The 26,261-nt window shown below is 40.0% G+C and overlaps 1 protein-coding gene across 1 annotated transcript in view; it reads left to right on the top strand.

Moving 5' to 3' along the window:
• Positions 1-1,837: 1,837 nt before the first annotated feature.
• Positions 1,838-26,261, top strand: part of STK24 (serine/threonine kinase 24) — a gene marked incomplete at its 5' end in the record, with an annotated part of 67,544 nt that continues 43,120 nt past the window's right edge. The window contains 4 exon segments of the mRNA XM_082305000.1: positions 1,838-1,861; positions 5,425-5,499; positions 5,502-5,717; positions 23,019-23,249. Coding sequence (XP_082161126.1) covers positions 1,838-1,861; positions 5,425-5,499; positions 5,502-5,717; positions 23,019-23,249 — 546 coding nt within the window.

Below are 26,261 nucleotides of genomic sequence, written 5' to 3'. Positions count from 1 at the left end.
AGCCCTTCAGCCCAGGTCTGGAGGGTAAAGGGCTGCAGAGCCTCGGAGTGCACCCAAGGCCCGGCCACCAGCATGGGGACAATTCAGAACCAGTAATCTGTGGTGTGCCCCAAGGCTCTCTTATCCTTATTTATTGGAAAGGATTAGCATTTTTTTCTTTTGATATCAACAAATATTTTGGCAGAGGAAGAGGGGAGATCTTGGAATACAAATGAAGAAGACAGTCTTGGTTCAACCTCTATTATAACCACGTACTCTTCAATGACGCTCCCTTCAGTTATGATTAACTGTCCTCCCTGGCTGAGGAAGTCTCACTCTTCAACAAGCACTAATGACAAAGGTGAAGTACGAGCTAACTGCTATTTCCACTTTTGCATAGCTCACTAGCAGACCATATACCCAGCCTTGTAGCTTGCAAGTTCTAGCGCAGTGTTCCCTACCAACCCTCCATCACTGAACAAAAGCCCTTCAGCCACATCCCATTTAACCAAGAGCAAAGTAAACCCGAATAAAAATCTTCAGTGTCAGACACACAGCATTTCTACCCTATTCAGAACTGGATGCACAGTTTTGTTTCTGAACTGCAGGTAAATAAACCTTTAGCATACAAATATATATTATTTAAACTTTAAAAAAAGTTTCTAAATGGTAATGTGCCAATTCAGCTATAACTATTATATCAATCCAGTAATGTGAGGGTTTAATCCTGTCCTCATCTAAGTCAAAAGAACAGATTCCGATAGCTTATTTATTCTCATTCAGCGGAAGTCTGTTCCTGATGTCAATATAAAACCACACGAAAAGGGATGGGACCCATCTGGCTATATGGGTAGGCTATTTGATTATTTCACCGTTCAGACACTGTATGTGAAGCTTAAAGCATGACTTTCTCTCTTTGATTTTCATTACTCCTTAGTGGGCTCTCCAGAGTCCTGTTATTTTTCTCTCTTCTAGCATTCTAATCTATCTAAACTTAATACTCTTTTTAATTTGTCTTAGTAAAGACTATAGATTGACATTGGGAAGCTAGGAGCAAGGTATTTCTAACATGTTGCTGTTGTACAAACAATTCTCCCATGAACTCGTCAATTCTTTAAACTAAAAAAAAAATTTGGTTTTGGCCCCCACTACACCTCATGGCAGGGAGCTCCATTATTCATTTGTGTTGTTACCTGCTTTTCTCTATTTTAAAGAAGTTTCTGTCTGGGTACCTCTTGTTATGAGAAAAAGTGTACAGGCCCTCCCTAGTCATCTTCTCCAGGCCATTCATGAAGCTGCAGAACTCTACTACCCTCATGAAAACCCTCTGTCCGACACTGAGGAGTCTTAATGTATTTAATTTCTCCATCTAGAGAATTTTTTCTGAATCTTTGATCATTGTTTTCTTCCCTTTCTGGTACCTTTTTTCTATGCTACAGTATCACTTTGGAAATGGAAGACAGAGACAGTCTATAGGAGCAGCATGGACTTATAGTAAGGTATAACAATATTGTCTCCCTTATTCTTTATTCCTTTCCTAATAACTCCTAACACAGTTTTATCTTCTGATTGACTTGAAATCAGTGACAGCCAAGATTTCCCTCGTGATTGGTAGGAACTCCAGTATGTAACGTTAAACTCTTTTCCCATATACTTTCCCCCTGTATAGTTTTCAACGCCGAACTCCCATCTGCTGGTATGCCACTCAGCAGTCACTCTGAGATGATTCCTCTGCAACTCCTTGCACTTCGTTTCAGTTTTAACCTCATGATACTTGGCAACGTGAGACTATTTTGTCATTTCTCTTTAGTTTCTTTTCTAGGTCATTCGTGGATAGGCTGAGCAAGATCGGTCCCAGATGGATTCCTGTGACAGTCAACTGGTAACACACCCTCCACCGTGAAATGCTTTTATTTTCTCTTCCCTCTCTGTCGTCAGTTATAGCTGCATGTGAGGACCTCCCCTTTTATCCCCAGGGCCACTTAAATTCTTCCAGGTCCATTTGTGAAGAGCCTTGTTAAAGCTGCTTGGCATGATATGATACAGGCAAGCGTCATGCATTTAAAATCTAAGTATTCAAAATGGAGCCTTACCGACAAACTATCGAGAATTTAATTTTGAGTACGTAGTCCATCAGGCTATTAACAGGATAAAAAAGGATAAGACTAGGAGCCTAATGCATACAGTTAAGAGAAGAAATGACACATTTTTCTATAGGTTGTTAAAACAGTTTAGTAAGAAATCGATCGGCCAAGACAGCGTAGAAAAAAGAAAGAGGAAAGACAAAACACGGTGGTGGATAAAGAGGATAAGGAAGTGAGAAAAAACCCCCCAGCAACAAGCTGCGCAGCGCAGAGCGTGGTACTGCGACGCGGTTGATCGCTCCCCAGGCCCCCGGCGAAGGGCGGCAGGGCAAACTGGGCCGGACCCGCGCGGGCGTCACCGCAACCCCGAAGCCGCACCTTAGGGCCAGCCATATTGTCGCGCGCTCGGCCCCCTCTCTCTTCTCGCTTCCCCAGGTGAATTTGCACCTGCTACTTACCCCGCGTTACGTTCCTCACGCGCTGTATTTTGCGGACAAATGTCCCACCTGTTACAATCCACGGTGCTTTTTCTGTAGTGTATTTATTTCAAGACGGGATTGCGTTTGTTTATTTAGGGTAATTACAAATTCGAAAAGAGGTAAGTTTCCGGTGCGCCTTTCTTCTTAGAAAACATCCGTGGTCTTACGTTGCTCATTTGAGAAGTTTCGGTCTTGGTCAGTAAGGAAAATGTTTTTTCTTCACAGGTAGTTTATATACAGAAGTTCACAGTCACTGCCATTACAATGATGTAATTACATTTTTCTTTCGTCACTTCTTTCTTATATAACCAGCAAAGCAGAAGATCTCTGCATATTCAAAGTATCGCTTTAAATTGAAAGCAAACCAGGTATTGAGAAGCCTACACATAAAATAAATTGAATCTTTGCACACTGGAAACATCTGGCTTCGAAAAGATACAACAGGGAATCATCTTAATGGTAAGAACTGTTTATTTTTTAAGTCTCCGTCATTGTACTGTGATGGCGGGCTATCATAGCATGTAATCATTCTATTTTTAATAGAGATTTCTGCAAGAATAGCCTTTCTTTGGAGTATAATACACAAAATCATTTTTTCTCAGAAAAGCTTGAGAAAAGGAGAGGAAAACTTGCAAGGCTTCTGTTGTTTAGTCTGTGGGGATGGAGCTGAAGTTTAGACTGAAAGATTAGCATTTACAAAACTAACAGCTGACAGAAACATGTTCATTGTTTTAAGATTACATTCAAAACCATTTTGGTTAAAATTCCTTCAAGTCCAGGGGAGAAACTGGAAGTCTATCAGAACATAAGATACAGCATACAATCCAGAAACTGAGAGAAATTAGATGTTCTAATACATTGTTCCGACTTCATTACAACTTAACTTAGACTAGCATCTGGTTTATGACATAGTTTGTGTTTTGAATCTGCTCCTTTGTTTACGTGTATTTACCAAGCAAGTCTGCTCATAGAGCTTATTCCACTGGCTCCAACAATCATTTTTCAGGCGCAGTCTCTTGCTGAAGACGCAGTGCAGAACTTTGAAACCTCGAGATGAAATAAATCCATGATCTTTACTGAATGACAGCATACAAGCAAGTGAAAGACCTCACAGTGGCCCTAGGCTAGGAGCTTACATGGGGAAAGTTACGTCTGAGCAGCCAGCACATGGTAACTTTTTTGTGCTTATGAATCCTGAGCTAAAGAATCTACAAACTAAATGCAGAGAGGGAATTAGCAAGATAAAACATGAACAACTCTAGCAAATTAAGTATATGTTCCTTATGAAAATTATTTAAGTCCCAAAGAGTATACTAATGGACAGAAAACAATAGCTTTATACCTTTCATAATACAAACGATAAAACTTATTTTTATACCTTTTTTATTTTCACTCTGCACTGAATGTGCAACTGCACAAAAAGTAAAGCAGCTGGTAAAATCTGTATCCTAATGACTATATAGAAAAGAGCAAAAATAAAGCTGCACAGGCAATGGTAAACCTGACATTTTCTCAATGAGGATTTTTTAATATTATGTGAGGTAGCGAAAGCTCAAAGGTATGCATGGGACAAAGGAAAAGGTTCACTTGTAGCCCATTGACTTTCTCCCTAGCAAGCTAAAAAACCATCCTGCAGAATGGAGCAACCATGGAGGTACTAAAGCTCTACGTTTTTAGAAAAGAAGATTGCAAAATGCTTTAGAAAACAATCTAAACAGAAAGTTTTGATACTGATTCTTGTGACTGTTATTTAATTTGACTTTTGACTGAGGTAAAACTCAAATGAAACCTTTTATATGTCTTAGAAAATTACATACCAGTAAACAGTAGAAACATTTTCATATTTCCTGAAGTTAAAAACCCCATAATTTCAACTCCATTCCAGCATTAAGGAAACTAGCAACTCCTTCATGAACAACCAATAAAAGAATACCAGTAGTTCAATTTTCTATGCAATTTCTATCCATCATCCTTTCCATGTTTCACTCTACTCAAGAGCTGGTATATTTAGTCTAATTTCTCACGGAAACAATCAGTGCGTCTGTAGAGATGCACGCCTGTATTAGGCTGTTGGCTAATTTTGAGTTTGACTGAGGCGCAGAAATCTTGGAGACATTTATGTTTCTACAAGTTTCAGGAAAACAAGATCATGTAGCATTAGCTCAGCCCATATTAGACAACAAAGAATACCATAACTATAGGAAAAACTTTAAGGGGAGTTTATGTCTAACCACACATCAGTAAGACCATTTTATATTTTAAAGCGATTCCTGCAGTTGAGAGATTCGTGTGAACTCTCTAGCGAATTACCTACTAAAAAGTAATGTATGCTGCGGTGGATGCTCACCCCTTTCTTTAATTCAGTTGAAAGGACAGTGAACCACTGTCCTGTGGATCCCAGGCCCACCAGCCATCAGGCTTCAGTAATTTTAATACTCATGAAACCACCTAGCTTTTTGTGGGGGCAAAAAGGAGAGAATTTTGGGGCATTCCATAGTCCATTGGAAACTGTGGGATGGAGCTCTTGAATCCCAGCTTAAACAGGCCAAATACAGGGAACGTAACATTGCCAAGTTCTTAAAGGTTTTGCGTGGGTCCAGGGTTTCTCGTGGGTGGGGGAGACCTGACCGCTGACCCCCTCTCTCCTTCCACGTAGGAAGCATGGTAAGAAGATGACTGTCACTTCGGTTTACTGCTTTTGCAACTCCTGACAGGAAGTCAAGTGCTTCCTGAAACCATATACCTCAGAGGAGCGATAGCGTTACTGCGACCTTTCGTAAAGCGTCCAAGCCAAGGGGGGGGCAGGAAAAGGACATACCAAAAAATGTCTAGGGTTTCTGCCATCTTGATCTGCCGCCTCACCCCGCTTTCCTTATTTTAAGCGAGCAACCTCCCAGCCTGACGCTCGCCTCGCTCCACCTGTCCTGCTTCACCGGCAGCCGGGAAGCCGCCCGTCGCTCCGGCTGCGGGAGAGGAGAAGCGGGTCTTTCGTTGCGGGCTCTCACCACCGACAAGGCGAAGGACGAAACCCAACACAACCCGCAAGGCCGCGGCCCCGCTGCGGGCCCCGCCGCCTCCCGCCCCGAGGACGATGCAAGCCCGACGCCCGGCAGCCGGCACCGCCAGGGGTGCCGAGGGGACCCGAGCCCGGGCCGGCGGCTGCCCCTGCCCCGCGGTAGGTGGGGCCGGCCGGCGCCCCGCTCCTTTCGCCTCCCGGCCGGCCGTTAGCCGATGGCGGCGGAGCGGGGCGGGGCGGGGGGGGAGCGGGCGGGGCAGCGCGTGCAGGTAGCCGGGTAGGAGAGGCGGGGCGGGCGCGCGCGCGCGCGCTGCCGTTCCCTCCCCTCAGGTCTGTCGTCGTGTCGCCGGCAAGGCCTTGCGCGTGACCGCGCCGGTAACGGCCGCCCTGCGCGCGCGGCCGGAGGAGGAGGAGGAGGAGGAAGAAGAAGAGGAGGAGGAGGAGGAGGAGGAGGAGGAAGAAGAAGCCGCCGCCGTCGTTGCATCCGTGACGGGGGCCTGAAGAGCCCGAGCTTGGGACGGCCTCTTTCCCACCGCCAGCGCAGAGGCGCTGCTCGCTCGGGGGAAGGGCGAGAAGGAGGAGGAGGAAGAGGAGGAGGAGGGGGAGGAGGAGGAGGACTGTGTGTGCGTGTGGGGGAGCGTGGAGATGAGCTAAGCCCTGTCCCCTGGAGCCGCCTGAGGAGACCCGGCTCCCTCCCCTCCGCGTCCCGGCCGCCGCCGCCATGGCTCACTCCCCCGTGCAGACGGGCCTGCCGGGGATGCAGGTGAGGACCAACGGCCACTCCCGCCGCCCCGGGGCGGCGGGAGGGGCGAGCGCCAAGGGCGGGCACGGACAGGCACCCCCGGCGGCGAGCGAGGCGGGGGGGGGCGAGGGATGGGCCCTGGCCGCCTCTCCCTGCGAGCGGGGATGGCGGGGAGCGGCGCGAAGGGGTGCGGTGCGTGGCGGTCGGGGGCTCCCTGGGGTGGAGGGACAGGGCGAGGGGGGAAAACGCCTCTTCGCTGTGGCTGGGCCCGGGGGGAAGGAGCGGGATCTCGTCACCCGTGGAAACGAAACGTGCTGTCAGCACTTCGCGTGATGCGTAACGAGGTCCCTCCGCCTGCTGAATCCCTCCCTCCCCGCTTCTCTCCTTCCTCAGGAGCCTCTGTTTTGCTGGAAGTGTGCGGAGGGGTGCGTGGTTTGTCTCCCCCTCCCCCCGTCCAGTAGTTCTCTTCGGTGTTTCAATTCATGAAGCGAAGTGTGTCTGGATGGGCGATTTTCGGTCCCGTTATTTTGACGTGATGAGGGGAAGCATACATAAAAATAGGGCCTGAAAATGTTGACCTTCAGCGCATGCTGCAGTGCCCATCTCTGTGGTGCTGGCTAGTGGGAGTGCTGTCTGAGGTGGGTGTTCGGGATCGGGTTTGGCTCCTCAGTTTGGCTCTAAGGGTTGGTTAGCTGCGATTGTTATACAATGGAATTTGCTGGTTCTGTGTTGTAACTGTATTTTTAAAATAACTGGTGTGGTTTTCTGGTGGCTGAGCTGGCTTCCCCCTCCCCTATTTTTATTGGTCCAAATGAAAACCACTGCCAGAAAAACATTAAGGTCATTGGTATCTGTATGTTGTTATTCTAATGTTTCTCACATCTTATTAGACACTTCCCTGCCCCAACTTCCAAAAGAAACACTTATGAATGGCATGTAGAGTTTTTCTCAATTTACCTCCTGTATTGAAAGTTTTTGTGCTTTGTTTGGTTTAAATATTGATTTACTCTGGTTCATTTTTCCATGAGTCAAGATTCTAAGTCATGACTCTTTTTCTTTGCATAACCTGAGGATTTGGATTTAAAATGTTACATGCTTAGGCATAGCATGAATTATATGCTCAGGCATAGTACTGGATGCCAAATAGAGTACGTAGGCCCTCACTCTGAACTGATTAATTTGTTGCTCTGTAGGTACTGCTGTTGAGTGTTCAAGTTCACCTTCCAAATATGAGCAGTTTGCTGATTGCCAGAGACAGAAAAGTAAGGGTTTGTTGCTTTGGGTAGGGTTAAATTAATGTTGCATTTTTATCCTTTTGAAACACGTTAGAACCAAGATGACTATTTCTATGTACTTCGAAGCAGAGTCTGTAACATTTTAGAATTAAAAGAGTCAGATCTGCAGCTGCTTGGAAGTGATAGAATGACGGTTATTCCAGCCATATGCATGTACTGCTTATGCGTGTCACTGCATGTTCTCTCTAAGGACCTGCGTCTGACTTGATTTGGTATTTAGTTTGTGATACTGTTAGCTGTACTAAATGGGTAGATATTCAGGATTTTTGTTAGTCCACATAATTTGAGAGCTTACTTCAAATCTCTTTTTATTCAGGACAGTGTTATTTTTCTCATGAATTTTTATCGTATTATTATGAGAGTTTCTCAAGTGTGAACTTTAACAGTGTAAAAAAAAAAAAAAAAAAAAAAAACGAACCAAACACCAAAGTAAAGACCTGCTAATAGGTAGAAGCATGAAGTCTGTCAGCAATGTGAATGCTACTTGCTAATTTTCTGCACCCAGTTCAAGATGTGTATGTCCATTTCCCTTCTTTTAGAGTATATAGCAATTTTATAGTGGTCTGTTTTCAGTACAGGATTCTCTTTGATTTTACTTACAGATAAATGTTCAAAGAGTAAGGTACATACAATGTGTGACGTCTGCTTAAATAAGACAAAGGTTGTGGTTTGGGACTTTTTATTATGTAGAAGAGAGAGGAATAGAGCTTAGTTCTCTGGGTTATAATTAAATTGCCTAAATCACGGGACTATCTTTTTCTGTAGTGTGATCCCTCCTCCCCACCTACCAGCTTCTGCAACAAACGGTGTAAGCAATGTCAGTGACAAGTTATGCAGCTTTCTCCTACATTCTTTGCTGTACTTATACAAGAGAGCAGTCAGTACCCTAGTGTGAACAAGAGTCATTTCTTGACCCCCAAAAAATCACATGCAGGGACAACGCTTTATTAATGCTATTTGGTGTGAGCAGAGTAGTGTGTAAATAGAGCAGAAGAATGAAGGATTAATGTATTTCTCTCTGAACAACATATCTGATCGATGTTTGAAGAGTGATGCATAAAAAGTGAGTGGGTAGAGAGTGAGCCAAAGGAATGAAAAACTGTGGAGGAAATGTAGGATGGTGCTGGAAGGTTGTCAAAACCTGAGATTTGCTGTCTCCTGCAAAGTGGGCATGTTGTAACCTGAATAAAAAACAGAGTTGGGCTTTGACCTAAATTTCTATGCATCCAAATAAGCTTGGACTCAAAGTTTATGCTGTCCTTGGTTTAAGGGCTTGGTGTAGATATGAGTTTGAGTGTGTGGTGTGAAGGTGCATCATTACTAAACTGAGAGTGTGTTGTCTTCCTTCTTTACGCTTTTTAAAAGCGGCCTGGGGAAAATGCTTGTTTGTCTGTAATGCATGAGATTTCTGCAAGGCTGGCTTGAAATAAGTGTATATGACCTTGATTTTCAGACTGGCCTGCATTTCAAGGCTGTGGTAAGCTTCTGTAGCTTCTTTGTGGAAGCTATATTTTAAATAATAAAGTACTGTGTTTACAAATTTATGGTAAGGGTGCTCAGTGAACCGTAATGTATTTTGAAGCATGTTAGGAGTGTGTTGGACGAAAAAGCTCAGGAAACGTAGGCTGACAGAGAAAATCTTGAGGGATGAAGCTGCGGAACCCGGTACTGCAGCGCATCAAGCTGTTCGATATGTGGCAGCAGCCAGTTTTAAGGTAATCTTTAACAATAAAATGCTAAAATGAATAGCGATTAAATGTCTTTCTCCTCTGTTTCGCCACTTAAAATGTTTTGGGGTTAAGCTGCATCTGGTTTGCTTGTATTTTTCTTTGTTTCTGAAGTTGGAGAACCAGAAAAGCAGTTTTTTACCCTAGCTTTTCTGTGTACTTCTAACTGTGTGAAATAACTGTGTAGAACAGATTTCATTAACCTACTTTAAAATGAGCCTTATATTATGATAATAACAATAAGAACACTTTAAACTCCTCCTGAGGAAAGGTAAATGGCTGCATCAGCCTCACATCCCAGAGAAGTGAGAAAAGCCCACAGGTGGTTTGCCTTTTTGGAGTTAGCTGTGTTCAGGCAGTACAGTGCTGCAGTTAGAATGGATCTAGGTATGACTTCTAGTTGTAATTCCAGGTGCTTCCATACTAAAGGTAATTAAAAGTTTCAGGTGAATAAGTGTTTCAGATACACTTCCGTGGCATAATGAACAGTGATACTGATGGACTGCAGAGTTACTGAGTAGAAGTAGTTACTGTCATCATCTTTTTCCTGTTTCAGTCTCCTAAAGGGGGAAAAAATAACCAAAAAAACCAATCCCACCTAAATGCTTTGAAAGCCCCCCCCCTTTCTTTTTCTCACCAGAAAAATAATTTTCTGAGGTTTATTTGTGTTTTTAGGTGTGCCCGTATGTCAGCTTTGTAAAATTCCTAAGGTGCTTTTAAAATTCCATCATCTTTAAGCCGAAGCCTCTTGTGTGACATAAAAACCTTTCTTTATCTTCCTCCCTTTCAGTTTTTTGGTAACAATAACAGTGTTTATGCAGCAAGTTATTTTTATTCGTTCTCCATTGTTATTTTCAGTACAAGAGCTACGGGTTCTTCATCCAAAATATAAATAAGCATTGACATTCACACTGTCTTGCTTCAAGAAATGTTAAAAGTTTAACTAAATTTAAGTGGCAGCTTGACAAATGAACAAAAAAGAAAGGTTGTTAAGTATAAAGGCACCATTTCTGGCTCAGAAAGTGTCTGAACTGTCAGTTTGCTGGAGACTGGAAGAGTGTTTTGGGAAATACTGCTATTTACTTGTCTGCTCGTGCATTTTTCCCGAGATGTTCACTTTTGACTGCTGTAGGAGAAGTGTTCTGGCCTAGAGGAGGATCCTTTGTTCCGATCCAGCATGGCTGTTCTTTTGTTCTTACACACTATGTATATTAATGTCTTCCCTATTATAACTCGCTCTCCTTTTACAATAAACTGTTGTAACAGTTTTATGTGTGAACTCTATTTTTGGTAATTGCAAAACATTAGGTTGCTAAATCAAAGGCACTGGAAAGGCCACGTATCCTCTGCTGCTTTCTGTTTGCAGCTTCTGTGTAGGAGACTAATTTTCACTAATTGGATTTTTTTTTTTTTTTGAAAGTTTGTGCTCACTGTTACTGTTTGACTCAAGTTTGATAAGTAGTTTGCAGTAACTTATGGCACTTAATTATTTGAAAGATCCTTGGACCATTACGATCATGGCTAATTGGTTTTAAAATATTCCAGGAATAAAAGTCACGATTCTGGGGCACATTACAAGCTTAGTCCTTGGGTATAAGGATAGAAGAATTTTAATTCATGAAAACAAAGTCGGCATCTTCTCACTGTGTAGGTCAAAGGGTGTGTCAGGGCTACGCAATACATAGCTGGAGCTGTTTCAGAGAAGTCAGCTCTTATCAACAGTGGAACTATCAATACTGGGAAGTCGTGTGTAGCAACTTCTAGTGAATATGTAGATACTGAGCTTTTTTTTCTCGTGTACACCCGAAATCTTACTATTAAGCATGTGTGGAGGAGTTAGAGTTGGTTTTGTTTGGACACACTGCTATGAGTGATTTCTTGGTGTTGCGCTTTACCTATAACTTCCTAGGAAGTCATTGTTGCAGGGGGAAGCTTCAATTTGGATAATGCTATTAAATCCTAGTGCTGTTAACTCAGACTGTACAGTTAAAATGACTGCAGGTCTGTTTTCTCAGTCTTTAAACTTCTTTGTTCTTTCTTTTTGTGGCCTTTGCAAGTCCTTTTCTGTTAGGTGGAAAATAACTGGTGATTAATCAAAATGTATAGACTGCTCTGTCTTTGGGGAGCAGTTTGAGGTACTCAGTCTGTTAGTTTTTTGGGTTGACCTCACCACTTGATGAATAGCTGAGGGATTTATTAGGACAGCTTTTTGGAATAAGGATTGACAACAGTGAATCCTTATTTTTTGTGAATCTCTGTGTTACATTGTTTCAGCTCTTCTGTGGTGTTAGAGCTATGCTTTTTAGACATGCTTTCCAGAATTCTATTTGATTTTAAATGATTATATGGAGGTAAGGTGGGGTGTTTATACAGAGTCAGAGGAGGTAAGGAAAGGTTCTGTAATTTCAAAAGGTTGAGCTTACAAAAATCTAGTTTTGGGTCTTTGCTCTGGTATCAGTCACATCCAAGATGATCGGTTGACCTTGTCAGTTACTGTGTGACAAATGTCAGTGTTCACCTTTCTATCTTGGTGTCAACAGCCTCTAAACAGGAAAAACGTATTTCCATCAGCGGCCTTGCAGAACAGATAAATAGATAGTGCTTCTGGCAACTGCTATCTTTCCGGTGTCCTTATAGACCACTCAGGGCAGTCATATGTCATGGCAAGTTTCATGTACCAGTTTCATGTTTGAGTAAGGTGCCCGTTTTAATCAACTGTCATCTTTGTTCCCCAGAGCTACAAAAGACTACTGATGTAGTGAATGCATTTAAATATTGGGGCCTGTGTTACGAGTGGTGTACAAGGCTCTGACATCAGCTTTTGCATAGTGGCATCTTTTGTGTTTCTGAGATAGAAAATGGATATATGTATCTTGGCAATATTTTTAAATTTTGCTTAAATTTTCATGCTCCCTTTCTTGAGGGGGGATGATGTACCAAATGCTGATGAACAAAGCCAGCCAGGCATGTAATATAAAATACTGCATCCTATAATAATTTGACCTGGCTGTTGCTTTTGAGGTGATACACCTGCTTGCATTGGTGGAGCACTATTTAATTAAGTGGTGTTATGTGTGGCTAGAAGTAATAATTTGTCTGGATGCAGCTATATAATCAAACCCTCTTTTACTTGTAAACTGTTTAAATTGAGGACTTTGAGTTTGTTCCTATACATCTGTTAATCTGGGGTAAGTTTCCACATATATGTATGCACCTGACAATAACAGAGACGATACATTAGGAAGCATCACTTCAATGTACAGAATTTGAGATGTAGAGGGAGAAATTCTATAAGAGAATATTTACTTTTATGAGAAGAAGACATAAAGATAATAAAATGACTCTATACTACATGACAACAGTCCCAGAACATTTTTAATCTTGGGTTTCCTAACCCATCATTACAATGATCTCCCTTTCCCTGTAGGAAGAGGTTGTTTTTATGGTGGTCTTCAGCTTCCATGTTCCAGTTCTTTGGTACAGAGAAGCTTGGTTGTGAATTTAGCAACTTAATTTTGACAAAATTGCGAACTCGCTTAAGCTGATGTGTTTGGGTTGTATGCCTAATTGAGTCTTGAGCTGTGATCAGTACAAGGTGATGATGACATTCACAAGTTAGTTGATACCAGTAAAATCTGTTTGTTTGTTTTCCCAAGCTTGTTTTAAGCTTTAGTATATTAGCTGAAACCAAACTCCTGGATATGTCCAGGATGTGTAGTTCCAAAATCAGATAAATGTAGTTTACTTTCGAAGACATGTATTGAATGGGCAGTCTTTCTGAGTGAAATTGCTTTCATAAGCCAATAAATGCTTTGTTTGTTGGAAGTATCTGTGCATGGAATTGTTTACTCTTAGTGGACAATGACAGATCTGAGTGTAATAAACGTTTAGGTTGCACGAGCATCAGACTGTTCCATGTGTTGATTCTGCATTAGTATAGAACTAAGAGCCTTCTGCAGTGTAACTCTATAGAAAGTGAGGCTTGAAACAAGAAAATTTTGGGAAAGCTTGTACTCCCCTATTCTATTTTTAGTTGCACTGTTAGGTAGCTTCTTGAGACATTTGGATTTTCTTGTCAGATGATAGCATGGGTGCAAGAAGAGTCTCCCCTCAAATTATGGGATTGCCGTAGGTCCTAAAACTCATTCTTTTTCCTTCTTTTCCTCAACTAGTATTAATGCAACATAAATTTCTAAATGCCTCTATTATTATTATTTATTCAGCCATTTGTCATAATGGTGGGAATATCCACAAAGAGCTGCTACTTCCTTTTTTCTTTTTATCAATAGCATAGCTAATTAAGAGTGATGTTTTTACCATGTTTGGTTGATCTTTTTAGCAGGTGGAAGCAAGTAAGAGACATTGTTCTAAACTGTTGTTTGGGACTCTTTTCCTTAGCTGTTTTTCTATTGGTGTCTAAAATACATTTTGTGTTTCACTGCTATGCTGTCTACTGATGATACTTGTTTGTTGTTTTCATTGTGTGCGCAAGGCATGGAGAGATTTTTCAGTTGCAGTGATTTATGTTTAAAAAGTGTAATGGATGGAAGGGAGGAAGTCAGTTACAGGTTATGAACATTTTTAGTGATGTTATATTAAAATAAAAATAATGAGCCTGAGAAACTATTCAGAAATTCAGCATATTTAATTGGAACTTATTATTTGTGAATGCTTGTAAAAAGCAGACTATGCACTAGGTATGCATAATGCATTAATTAATAGTTACCTATGGTTAAGTAACTATTAATTTTGGTATTAAACTCTTAACTTTGTATGCTAAGAAACTTTCTGAATGAAAATCCGAATGAAAGATATCATAAAATTACGGTGTGATTTGTGCAGGGGACATTACACCCAGAAAATCGTATTAGTTCACTGGGAATTTGGAAGCATGCTTTGGATATCCATGTTATTGATAAAGAACTGAATGCTTTGTATTCTGAATCTCAGATGAGTGCATCTTCCTTGAAAGTAAATGGAAAGAGGATTATACAGTGGCTGAGGAATACTTTTATGACAGGCTGACTTGAGGCAACTTTTTTATTCCCCTGGGAAACATGCTTAAAACCTGTTCCAATCTAGTTAGAAATCAGAGCAAGGGGGTTGAACTGTGTGACAAATGTATTAGTAAGGCCACTGTGATGTTATATGTTTTTATCCTCATCTGTTTGTGACATCTAAAGCGTTAGAGAGATGCAAGGTTTTAGAGCTTTGTTCTTCACTTCCTCTCCCCACCCCTTATGACCCACTGAAGTTTCACGGCAGAATTTATGGCAGTTTTTCCTTTTTATGGTTGTTAATGTATTGTTAATTCTTCCAACTGTTGGCATTTTTTTCCCAGAAAAAAGCAATTTCCTTATGGTAGTGTGTGTCTGAATTGAATAATTATAGTATTGGAGATGGAAAATGAGAAATATGGAATGTGTATGTTTGAAGAATAAAAGAAAAGAACAATCACGTGTTCTTTTTGATAATTGACAAATTCTCAGTGAAACAGCTGGATCTTAGTTGTACACCTGATTAGTACCGATGAATGCTTGCATTCTAGTCTTTGTACCTTTCATGGAATGTTTTGCTGATTAGTCTTCTAAAAAGAAAATAAAAATCAGTTGTTGCTGTTCATGATAATTATAAAGTGGCTATCCTAGTTCAGCTGATTTTACTTTATTATTGATAGATGAAACTGAGAGATAGCTCCCTCTGGCTCAGATTTTAAGGCTTCTTGAAAAGGTCATTTTTTTTTTTCCCTTGTTTAGATAAAAGTCCCAGACTATAAATCCGAATACTTTAATATATTTTGTCTTTCTGCGTTAGTTAGCTGCTCTTTGAAAATACAGGTAGGGCTTGACACAATGCAGTAAAGTTGAGCAATTTATTTTCTGCATACTTCATCTGTTTTATTTCAGTTTCCCACCAGCTGCTGGAAATAATCTTGTGTATTCTATCAGTTATTTATATATCGTGTATATATATTGCTGGAAGCAAAAACTTGCCAGCTTCAGAGAAAGGTAAAATGCTGGGTAGCAAATTTGAGGCTTCTCATTCCTGGAAGTAGCGTTCCCTGATGTGAAACCATCTTATATGGGTGTTTTGCGGAGATGTTTTTTGGTTGTGGATTTGGGTTTTTGATTTTTTGGTTTTAGGCTTGAAGTACTTGAGAAAATTGCCTGTATGAACTTGTCTGCTAGATTTCTGTTCTCTGGTCTTTATATAAATTAATTTAAAAGAAAGATATGATGTGCAGCAGTGATGTCTCTTTTCAAAATAAATTAATGTATTTGTGCAGTAAATTTAGTAGTAAAAATAATTCTTGGTGTGATAGAAATAGTGTACCACAGAATAGCTGAGATTGCAGGTGACCTCTGGAGCACATCTAGTCCCCCCCCAGCTCAAAGCAGAGCCAGCTAGAGCAGGTGGCTCAGGACTACATCCAGCCTAGTTTTGAATACCTCTAAGGATCCACAGCCTGCCTGGGCATCCTGTTCCGCTGTTGGACTACCGTTACAGTAAGAAAGGTTGGTTTTTTTTGCTTTGTTGTCCGTGCCCTCCCCCCCCCTTTCTTCTGAAGTTTAAATGGAATTTCCTATATCTCAGTTTATGCCCATTGCATCTTGTCCTTTCACTGGGCACCATTGAGAAGAGTCTGGCTCTGTCTTCTTTACTCTTTTCCATCAGGTATTCACCTATGATAAGTTTTCTAACCCCTGGCCTTCTCTTCTCCAAGCTAAACAATCCTCACTCTCTCAGCCTCCCCTCATATGTCTGATGTTCCAATCCTTAACTATCTTTGTGACCTTTCACTGGTCTTGCTCCACTATGACCATGTCTTGTACTGGGGAGCCCGGAACTCCTCCACAGGTGCAGGACTTCACATTTGCCTTCATTGAGTTTCATGAAGTTTCTGTTGACCCATTTCTCCAGACCGCCAAGGTCCCCCTGAATGGCAGCACAAGCAGCTAGTGTACCAACCACTCCTGCCAGTTCTATGTCATTGGCAAACTTGTTGAGGGTGTGTATTGCTGCATTGTCCGGGTTATGAGTGAAGATGCTAAATGGTATTGGCCCCAGTATCTACCCCTGGATAGTGACTGGCCTCCAGCTGGACTTTGTGCTGCTGATTTCCTGGGCTTATCCCTGTACGCTTGGACAATTTCTCTATATTCCTCCTGGGACACTTGACCCTGCCTCTACCTCTTGTATGCTTCCTCTGTATGTTTGAGTTTAGTCAGGAGTTCCTTGTTCACCCATGCCGTCTTTCTGCCACCTTTTCTGCATGTCAGATGGATCATTCTTGAACTTGGAGGAGGTAATCCTTGAAAATCAACCAGCTCTCCTTGATCAGTCTTCTCTCTAGGACTGTTTAACCTGGAATTTTTCCAAGCAGATCCCTGATCTGTCCACTCTTCCTCAAGCCCTTCACCAGTAGGACTGAGGAGAAAACCACCTGGGCCACTGTGCTCTTGACCCTCACCCGCAGGGCCATGTAGTCGTGCTTGATATGCTCCAGGTCTCTCCAGGCTATTTCAGTGGTGCCTGATGTGGAAGAGTAGCATGGGGTAGTAGTCCAAGCGCTGAACAAGCTTCTGCAGTCTCTCCAAAATGTCCTAGATTGGAGTCCCTGGCAAGCACCAACCTGTCTAGCAGGTCAGGCCAGCAGATTGGGACTTCCATCCCTCACAGGGAGGAGTCTCCCACTGCTACCACTTGCAGCTTCCTCCTGGTGTTGTCATAAAACTGATAGTTTGTGTACCCTGTTTCTATATTAAATAGGTTTACTTGTGTAAGTAGTACAAAAATTTGAGCAAGAAGTTTATGCACCTTCTTGTAGAAGATAAAAGTTGTTTTGTTCCTTAATGTGATAAGTTACACACCTAACCTGAGATGTCCAAACTTCTCCATTGCTTCTGATGAATACGTATGAAGTAGTCGGTGTTTCTGTTACGATCTTCTGAAACTAATTTCTGTAGGAAGTCGACATTTTTGTATGAAGGGAACATCAGATAATCACCACACATGTTAATAATGAACAAACTTGTAGCAGTGGTCTCAGGTACAATGTCATGCCTCTCTTTTCTTCCTCTATTTTTATCTTTTGTTTTTATCAGTTGAAAGAAGTCTCAGTGTCTTGTTTAGAATGTGAAAATGTGGTGATGTGCAGTTATGGGGCAGAGGAAGAAACCATGAAGACAATTCCTCAAATGGAAGCGGCCTTAAAGTCTTCCTCTCTGATTTCAAGCATTCTTAATTTTGTACTGTAACATGCATTGACTGTGCTATAAAATTTAATTTGTGTTTGAAGTTCTGACTTGGATGTAAATAATTTGAGAACATATGAGCTGAATGGGGTCAGATCATAGGCCTGTCTAGTCATGTTTTGTCTTTGACAGTGGTTATTGGAAGATGTCTATGAAAAAGTGTAAGAATACAGTAACTTGTAGTGCTTCTATGGTATACTTCCACAGCTTCTGCTAATTTTTACTGCTTAAGGATTTCCAGAGCCAGATGTGATTATCTTGGTGGATTTTTTTTTTTCTTCCATCCGTTCTCCAATCCTTAATCGTGATTTTGTAGGGCTCACTGTCTGCAACATCCTATTACAGTGTGTATCCAGGTTTATCTGCATGCACGTGAACAAGGTTCAAAACACATTCTTTTTACGTCCAAGTATGGTAGCAGGCAGCAGTAATCACCAACAATCACAAGCCAACTCACCATGTGGTATTTTATTTTCACCAGAAATCTCTGAACCTCCTCAGATGATGGTATTTTGGGCTCAGCCTTGAATAGGGAATGAGGGTTGGACTGACTAATTGGAAAGTGATTTGGTGAAAGGAAAAGTATACAAAAGGAGGTGTTGAAAGATGATTGTTTATTTCAAAAGAGCAGGCACAGAGAAATCAGAAATCTGCAAGTAAAATCAGTTGCCCAAATAAACTTGAGAACTTGAATACAGAGATGGCTTGTAATTCTTGTGAGTTAAAGAGAAAAATAGGTTTTTAACCCTTTTTTACAATAACTGGATGAATAACCCTTCGTAAAAGGAGATTAGAAATAAGAACTGGAATGAGATGCAGAAAAAAAACCTCAGTTAAAGCTATATCTTAGGTCAGAATGGTTATGGATAAAGTTTGACCTGAGTAGTTACTGATTTTGTAATCAGTAATTTAGTAACAGTAACATTTTCTGTTGAGCTTTAGGGGCAGTTAGTGCAGATGAGAATTAGAGATTCATAAAAATAAATACATTTTAAGACGTGTATAGTCCTGGCTATGATGAGAGTACTGGAGAGGTGATGTCAGAGTGGATGATACTGCTGGTTTCTCCAGGATTGTTCTGGACAGTTGGTGACTGAAAAGTGACCTTAGCATAAAAAAAGTCAATGCATGCTGATAAAATTTGCTGATGGTACAAAATTTAAAGGCACCTGTTATACTTGAGAGGCCATTACTGAAGAACTACTTGACCTTGAGGATTTGAATTACTGAACAAAATAGCGCAAAGTGCAAGATGTCATCAGTATGAATTATTACAAAGAACGTTTGCGATAGGCTGGGAGCTCATTAGTTGGAACTGCAGAGGATTAGGAAGAGGTGAATGGGTTTAGCTGGTCACAGCTGAGTTTGAGCCATGAGGCCAAATTGAACAAATAGGCTCTGAGAACGTATTGGACTGTCTTTATTCTATAGAAGTGGGCAACAGTGATGTTAGGTACTGAGAAGAGTTCATTTTAAGTGCAGTACATTTTTCTGGCTGATTAAGGTCAAAAGTAATGAATCCAATGTGAAACAAGTACAGAGAGACTACCCAAATTATTGGGCGAATAGCGGCTCTGCTTACGGTGAAAAGTAAAGGACTTTGTTCTGCGTGGCTAAACAAGCTGAAGACTGAGACAGGATGGTTGCGATTGGCGTTCAGAAGTGTGAGAAACTATTCAAAGCAAAAGCCAAACTAATTCAAGTGGTTATGGAAATTAGAAATTCTGTAATCATTAGATCTAAATGTTCTAGAATTTGTTTCTGATTTGCCGCAGTACATATTCTGTGACATACTTTGGAGGAAACGTTTTAGTGGTAGAGATCTAGCTCTTTATCAAACAAGGTGATTAGCTTTATCCTTCTGCAGCGGATGTTGCTGTTCTATTCTGTGGTTTCTAGCAATATTTGGTGTGCTCAGTTACAGGAAGGCTCTTTCATCAGTCCCTTTTATTTTAATATTAGTAGGAAAATGCTATATGCTGAGTAAAAACTTGCAAAGAGTAGAGTCAGCAGAATTGTAGTGACAGACTCTATGGAAGATATTTTCTGTATTCGGTAATATAGAGAGGCTATTTATAAAGCTATTTGTTTATTTTGGCTCTGTTGGAAATATTTACAAAAACAAACAATTGTGTGAGAATCCTTTCCAGATGTGATCTTGGAAAAATGAATGGGAATTGGCCACTCATGTAATTGCAGTTCAAGTAGCTCATTATGTATCTGGAGGCTTGATCTGTCCATTTTTGAAATAGAGCAGGTCATTAAAGAGAGACCAACAGGTAGTTTTCCAAAAACACGGGTTGCCAGTAGTTTAAGGCTCTCACTTCAAACACCTGGTCTCCTGAGAAGAGAATTCAGGCCTTCTCACAAAGCAACAGAGCTTTTTTTTTTTTTTTTTTTTTTAAACTACTACCATCTCCTTCTGTTGCTCAGAACAAAGTTCAAAAATGGCAACTTCTAAATTTTAAAACTAAGAAATGAATTTGAAAAAGTTCTGATTTGGGAAGAAAAAGTTTTTTGGTTTTTTTTTTTATAACTAGTAATTTCACAAGGAATTTGGAAAAAGAACTAGTATTATTAATAAATTTAATTATACTAATACCAGCTATTATCAAACAATTAATTTTTCAAAATGGCTATAAAATTATGATTGTAAAAGTAAATCAAACAGGAACAATTCTTCCCTGCTTCTCAGGACTTCCAGGAACAGTTATCTTCCCTGCTTTTCTGTAATTGTTAAAACAAAATGACTGCGAAAATATTCTACTGGAGTTGTTTATAAAACTGTCAGCCTAGTACCAGAATCCCAAGTGCCTGACACTATTAAAATGAAGCTGTGAGAGTTCTGCAAGTCTCTGGAGATTGTGGTGTCATGATGTAATAGGCTTTAATATACGATCGTAATAGATATTTGAGTGGTTGAAGGGAAAAGGGACAACAGGGGGTGAATACATATGGCCAACAGCTCTCAAATAGCTGCTGCCAGGTAGCCCTTGTGCTCTTGGAATTTTTCTCCATATGAACAACTGCAGTACATTGGGACTTTGAGTAGTGCTGGCTTTTTAATCTCTGGAGGTGAAACACGGAATTTTTTAGGCAGCTATGACTGGGATTGGTTTGAGACTTACCCAAATGCCTTTGTAATGATGTAATGCTTAGATTCCTGTGGCTAGTGAATGGAACTAGGCGGCTTGTGTGAATGGATTAGGCGTGCGCAGCTCTCTACAGCATGTCATCTCAAATTCTAACACGGTATGTATGAAAGCATAGACTGATAATTGTCTTCCACAAGGGAAAATATCTGATGCAAGTGTTAAGGTTATTTTTATTCCTGAAGAATTCTCAGAGAAGACGGTTTTGAATATTGACAAAAGAGCGTTCTGTGGGGCATGAGGAGAACCACTACAGCATGATTTGGTGCCTAGTTTTGTGATCTCTTATAAATGATGTCCCTGGAAGCATTGGTAGGGGCCACTGTGTAGCTAAAGGATAACTACACTTGGTGGAAAACATGAAGTGCCCTGGTCTGGTTTCCAAGTGGGAGATATATTAACGTATTATGTATGTAGTATTTAATAGTATGTGATAGTATGTAATTCCCATTACATTGAAATTAGAGGAGGAACAAGTTTCTTTTTGTGGAAGGGACTTGGATCTCTTGCTCTGTTCCTTTTAATGGTAAAAGGGTGATTAAAACCCCACGTCTTTCTGTTTGTTTCCTGACACTGACTGGATAGAAAGATGGATCAATAAGATGTAAATCAGGGGGAACTTCTTGGGGCTGGTGAAGTCTTGCAGTATACTTAGAAGAGTGTTTTTTCTTAGGACTGATCTCACCAGTGATCTGTTCCTGGAACAATTATCTGAAAACTGTGATGTCTTGTAGCTTCCTTTAAAGTATTAGAAGTAGTAGTGTACTCAATTTGTGCCACATGGTGATAGAATCCAAACTGCTCCACAAACACACTGCCTGAAGAACTGAGTGGGTTTATCTCTGGGCTCAGTCAGTCACAGCCACCTGGTCATCAAAACGCCTACTTCATCTGTGCAATTCAGATACCTCCAGTCAAACTAAAATATCTTCTAGACTATCTTCCTCTTGGAGCTGCATGGGTTAATTACGTAACCTTTGAGATGTGAGAGCAGAAATAGAAGTATAGGTGGGAGATGCTATATAAGCTAAATTTAATTGCTAAAGAGAAAATGTTGGCTCAGAGCTTGTCAGGGGTAACGTAGAAATTTTCATTCCCCTCTTTATGCTTCTGCAAAGTTTGGCTAAGTATAAACTGTGGTTTTATGCTTATTTAGACATTACTGAATTTTTCTTGTATGAGCCTTTTTCTATATCAACACTGTATTTTCACTTAGTTAGCAGGAACCTCATCCTTTTAAGAACAAGTCTTTTGAAGTGTTTGTTTTATTTCTTAAGGGAAAGATTCTAAGTAATCCTATCCTATTTTTCTTCTTTTCATGACTATTCCCTCTACTTACAACTGTTCCAGTTTAATTGTAATTTATATATATTTTTGTTAGCTATAAAAGCTCCTTGCTGTTAGACTAAAAAGGTGCACAGTGGAGCTTACTGTCCGTGCACTGGAAGTGAGAAGTCTAAGAGCAGCAGTAACTAACTGAATACTTGACAGTGGAGAAAAAACAGATACGGCAGAGTGGTCCGCCTAGGTCATCCATTCGCATATTTAGGTGAGCGCTTGTAGTTTTCATGTGACTGTTCAAATCAAGATAGCTGGGAACAGGATTTTTTTAGGAGTGAATGAGTTTACCCAGCTAAGAGAAGAAGAAAAACAAAAATAAATCCTGCTCCAGAAAACCTTGGGGTCAGGGATATGGAGGAAGCATGACAGTTCATGTAGGTGATCCTTAGTAGGAGAAATTTGAAGAGGATTGCTTGCCACATCAAACAAAAGGAAAATAGTAGTCTATGCACTGAAGAGTGGGAACAAAATCCTTAAGAGGATGAGATATGTGAAAAATTCAGGAGAGTAGGACCCTGGGTTCTGGGATGGAACAGATTTCAAGAGAAAAGAGTAGACAAAAGGTTTACTTTTATTGGTAGCGGTGTTTGATCTATTTTGCTTTTAACAGAAACCAAATCTTTGTAAGGATCTTTCATTCTCAGTGCCTGGGTGCAGTTTGTTGGCAAAGAAAAAGAAATTGAGGTAGCAGCACTTTCTGATGCCAGTTAGGAAGAAAACCCTGTCACGGGAACGGTATTGAATTTGTACTTTATATATAGGGAAGCATAAATGTTGCAGTGTGTGCATATAAGGGATGTAGGAAGAACGCATTAATTATGGAGACAGCAGAAGAATAGCTGGATAAATGGGAATGTGTAGAATTCAAAGTGTTTGTTGCCTTTTAAAAATATCACATTTCGTTTTAATGTTACAAATACTGAGTAACTTTTCTCTTACTTTTAACAGACACTGAAGGCAGATCCAGAAGAACTGTTTACAAAACTGGAGAAAATTGGTAAGGGCTCTTTTGGTGAAGTTTTTAAAGGAATTGACAATCGGACTCAGAAAGTGGTTGCTATAAAAATTATTGACCTAGAAGAAGCAGAAGATGAAATAGAAGACATCCAACAAGAAATCACAGTGCTGAGTCAGTGTGACAGTCCATATGTAACTAAATATTATGGATCCTATTTAAAGGTAAGATGCTCACAGATGATGGTGATTTGATTTTTAAGTAATTCTTTTCCAAGTTATCCAATCATGCCTGTTTTCGTTGGCAAGGTTTCAATCAGACCTCAATTGAGGAAAAATATGTTTTTGTCCTTTCAGTTCTGAAGAAGGAATGAGTTACTATATTTTGTGAAGTATGTGACAGAACTTAATAGAAAAAAAAAATGCACGTGTCTTTTGCTATTTCTGTACAAAAATATTAATTTAAATACCATCAATTTGTTAAACTCTAAGTAATATGTTTAGATTCTCTTAATATTAGGAGAATGTAACATTAACTGTTGTTTAAATTCAGAAAATATAACCTAATTCTGCATTTGAATTGTCAAAACATTAAAAACAATGTAGTATCAGCTGTTTTGTGAAGCTTGAAAGTTTTTGTCAAGGTTTGATTAGTGGCAAAGCTTAGGTTGCTTTTCAAAGGAGACTGAACCTAGCCTTGATCTGAGTAATTTAAAAATTAAAATCTAGAAGTTAATTTATTTGCCCATTAGCAAACAGCACATTTGCTGTAAGTGAAGCTAATGGAAGGGGTTTCCATTAACTGCCTTCTGAATCTGTTTCCCTTCCCTCCCCCTGCCATATTAATTAATTTCAGGGTTCAGTTTTAAGTGTGCCAGGTAGAAGTGTTTTGGTATGGTGGTGTTTTGTTTGGTTTTTTTTTTTGTTTTGTTTTTTTTTTTTTTTTTTTTTTTTTTTTGTTAATTGGATGAATATAGTGATTTATTACCTCTAGAAGGTAGTAAAAATATCTGGAAGCTTTTGGTACACTTTATTTCTTTGGTCAGACTTTCTCCCCATCTGGATAGCTCTTTCTTTTATGACAGTGAGATGGCAACCTAGATCAGAGATTGTTCTCTTGACAGGGTTTGAAGTTAGAAGCAGGCAGACAATACTTAAAAATTAATTTTCAGTCTGCTTTTCTGGAAGCATTCTACTTCATCAGCAAAGACATGAAGGTTCTGAAAGGGGGACCCTGTTTTTTCTCTGGATTTCTGAGATTGCCAGTTAGTTTCCAAGGAAAAAAGGACTTTTTCTGAATCCAGGAGATGCGTTACTGAGGGGACAGACAGTTTAACCTTTCTTCCTTGTGCTCTGGACCAGCTTGCTTGGACAGCTTATCACTGAAGGCTTTGTGAATGGTTTCAGACCTGATAACTTGTCACCAGTACTGGACTTAAAGGTTATCTGAGGTTTAGATCTCAGAAGCATCAGGAGGCACATAATTGAGCACAGTAAATTGGATAAATTTTTAATCATGGCTTTTATTACTTCTTTTGAAATTTCTCAGTCTAGGTTTGGTAGTTAAGTGAACTATGGCAAAAAGGAAAAAGTGGGATTTCTCTCCTGGACTGTCTCTCTTCTTCAAATCTGTTCGTTTTAGAGGAGGAATGGTAAGATCTTATAAGTGAAACAGAATCCAAGAAAAATAGTTAGAATTTTGATGGGAATGCTACTTAGTAGTTTTTAAAATGCATAATAAATAGTAATGTGGCTGAAAAAGAGAATCCAGTGTCCAAATTTGAACTGAATGAATGTCAACATTTGTGAAGGTAGTATGGCAACTGTTGCTTTTACTAATTGAAGGTGAGAGGAGACTGTAGGGGTCGGTAGCGTGAATGGGTTTGGCTGGATGGAAGTGTTATTAGTGATATTTGTGCTTATCGTTGTGAGGAGGACCTTCTGAAAATACTTATACCTTCCACATCCCTTCTGTCAAGTGCCTGTGAATTTACCGACTTGTGTCAATTTTCTAAGATACTGCAGTAACGGTGGTTATGTATGACGCGGTTACTTTTGGAGGAAAGTACAGCTCTTTCTACGGCGAGTAGAATGTGCAGCTAGTCATGTTTATTCATTACTTCAGTTCTTTGTGAATATATGTTGTTTTGCTTGGTACTACAGAACTTTTGGTCTTCAAAACGAAAACCTCATTTCTTTATGCTGTTAAAAATTAATATACGGTGGTTATTAGGTGATGCTGAAGTGACAATCTTTGCAAAGGAAACATTTTGCAGTTCTATTAGTTTTCTAAAGTAAGGGTCAGGTCTTGTTATTGCATAGTAATAATGTGTCATCGTGTGTGTGTATAGATATGTATACACACACATGCTTAAAAAGGACCATATTAATGTTTAAATTAATTGGTTAATATTCTTGGCTAAGAATCTAGGTTTATTTGCTGCAGATCTTTGTTGTATTTGCAAGCCAGGACTGCCATATGTAGTTCTAAGGGCCTGACTGTCTTTTAACTCTATTTCTGACAATGTGATAATCCATCACCAAGAATGTTCAACACATTAATTTTCCACATCTTGAGTGATTAGGAGACATTATTTCTTCCGTGATTGGACGCTTTAGCTCTAATTACAAGAAAGATATTAATGTTTTCTCACACAATGAACTTCTTTGAAGTAAGCAAGTGGGAAAATGATAGGATCTTGGGTTATATTGCGAGCTACTGCAGTGATGATTATTCTCTAAAGCCTGTGCAGCATGATGTGTGCTGACCACGTGCCTGTTGGATCTTGGATAGAAAGAGGTACTGTTTACAGAGGACTCTTAAATTGATTTTCTATAAATTATTTTTGGCAGACAAATAGCACTTCCAATAACAATTTCAATCTCTCTCATTTTTTTCCTTCTATCTCTAGATCAGTCTTTTTTTCCCCTAGGTTTCTTGCATATCCTTTTGTGAGCTGAAGAGGTGTCTTATTATGTAATAACTTTTTTCCTAAGTACTCCCATGTCAGTTGTTAAGTAGGAGTAAGTATCTTTTATGAGAACTTTTTGGTATTTATTTTGTTATAACAAGTTTCAAGATACTGGAAAAGAAAAATTTCTATCCCATTTGGGACACTGCAGACCCGATGATTAATATTTCATGTCCCTTTCTAGAACAAGTTTATGTAATTGCAGAATACCTGCTCTGACATCCTTTAAAATATTTGATAGATTTTAAGAGGCAGTCTGTATTTT

This window comes from Platalea leucorodia, assembly GCF_965183815.1.
Source record: "Platalea leucorodia genome assembly, chromosome: 2".
NCBI lineage: Eukaryota > Metazoa > Chordata > Aves > Pelecaniformes > Threskiornithidae > Platalea > Platalea leucorodia.
Note: the sequence above shows the minus strand (reverse complement) of the source record. Positions and strands in the feature narration are given on the sequence as shown.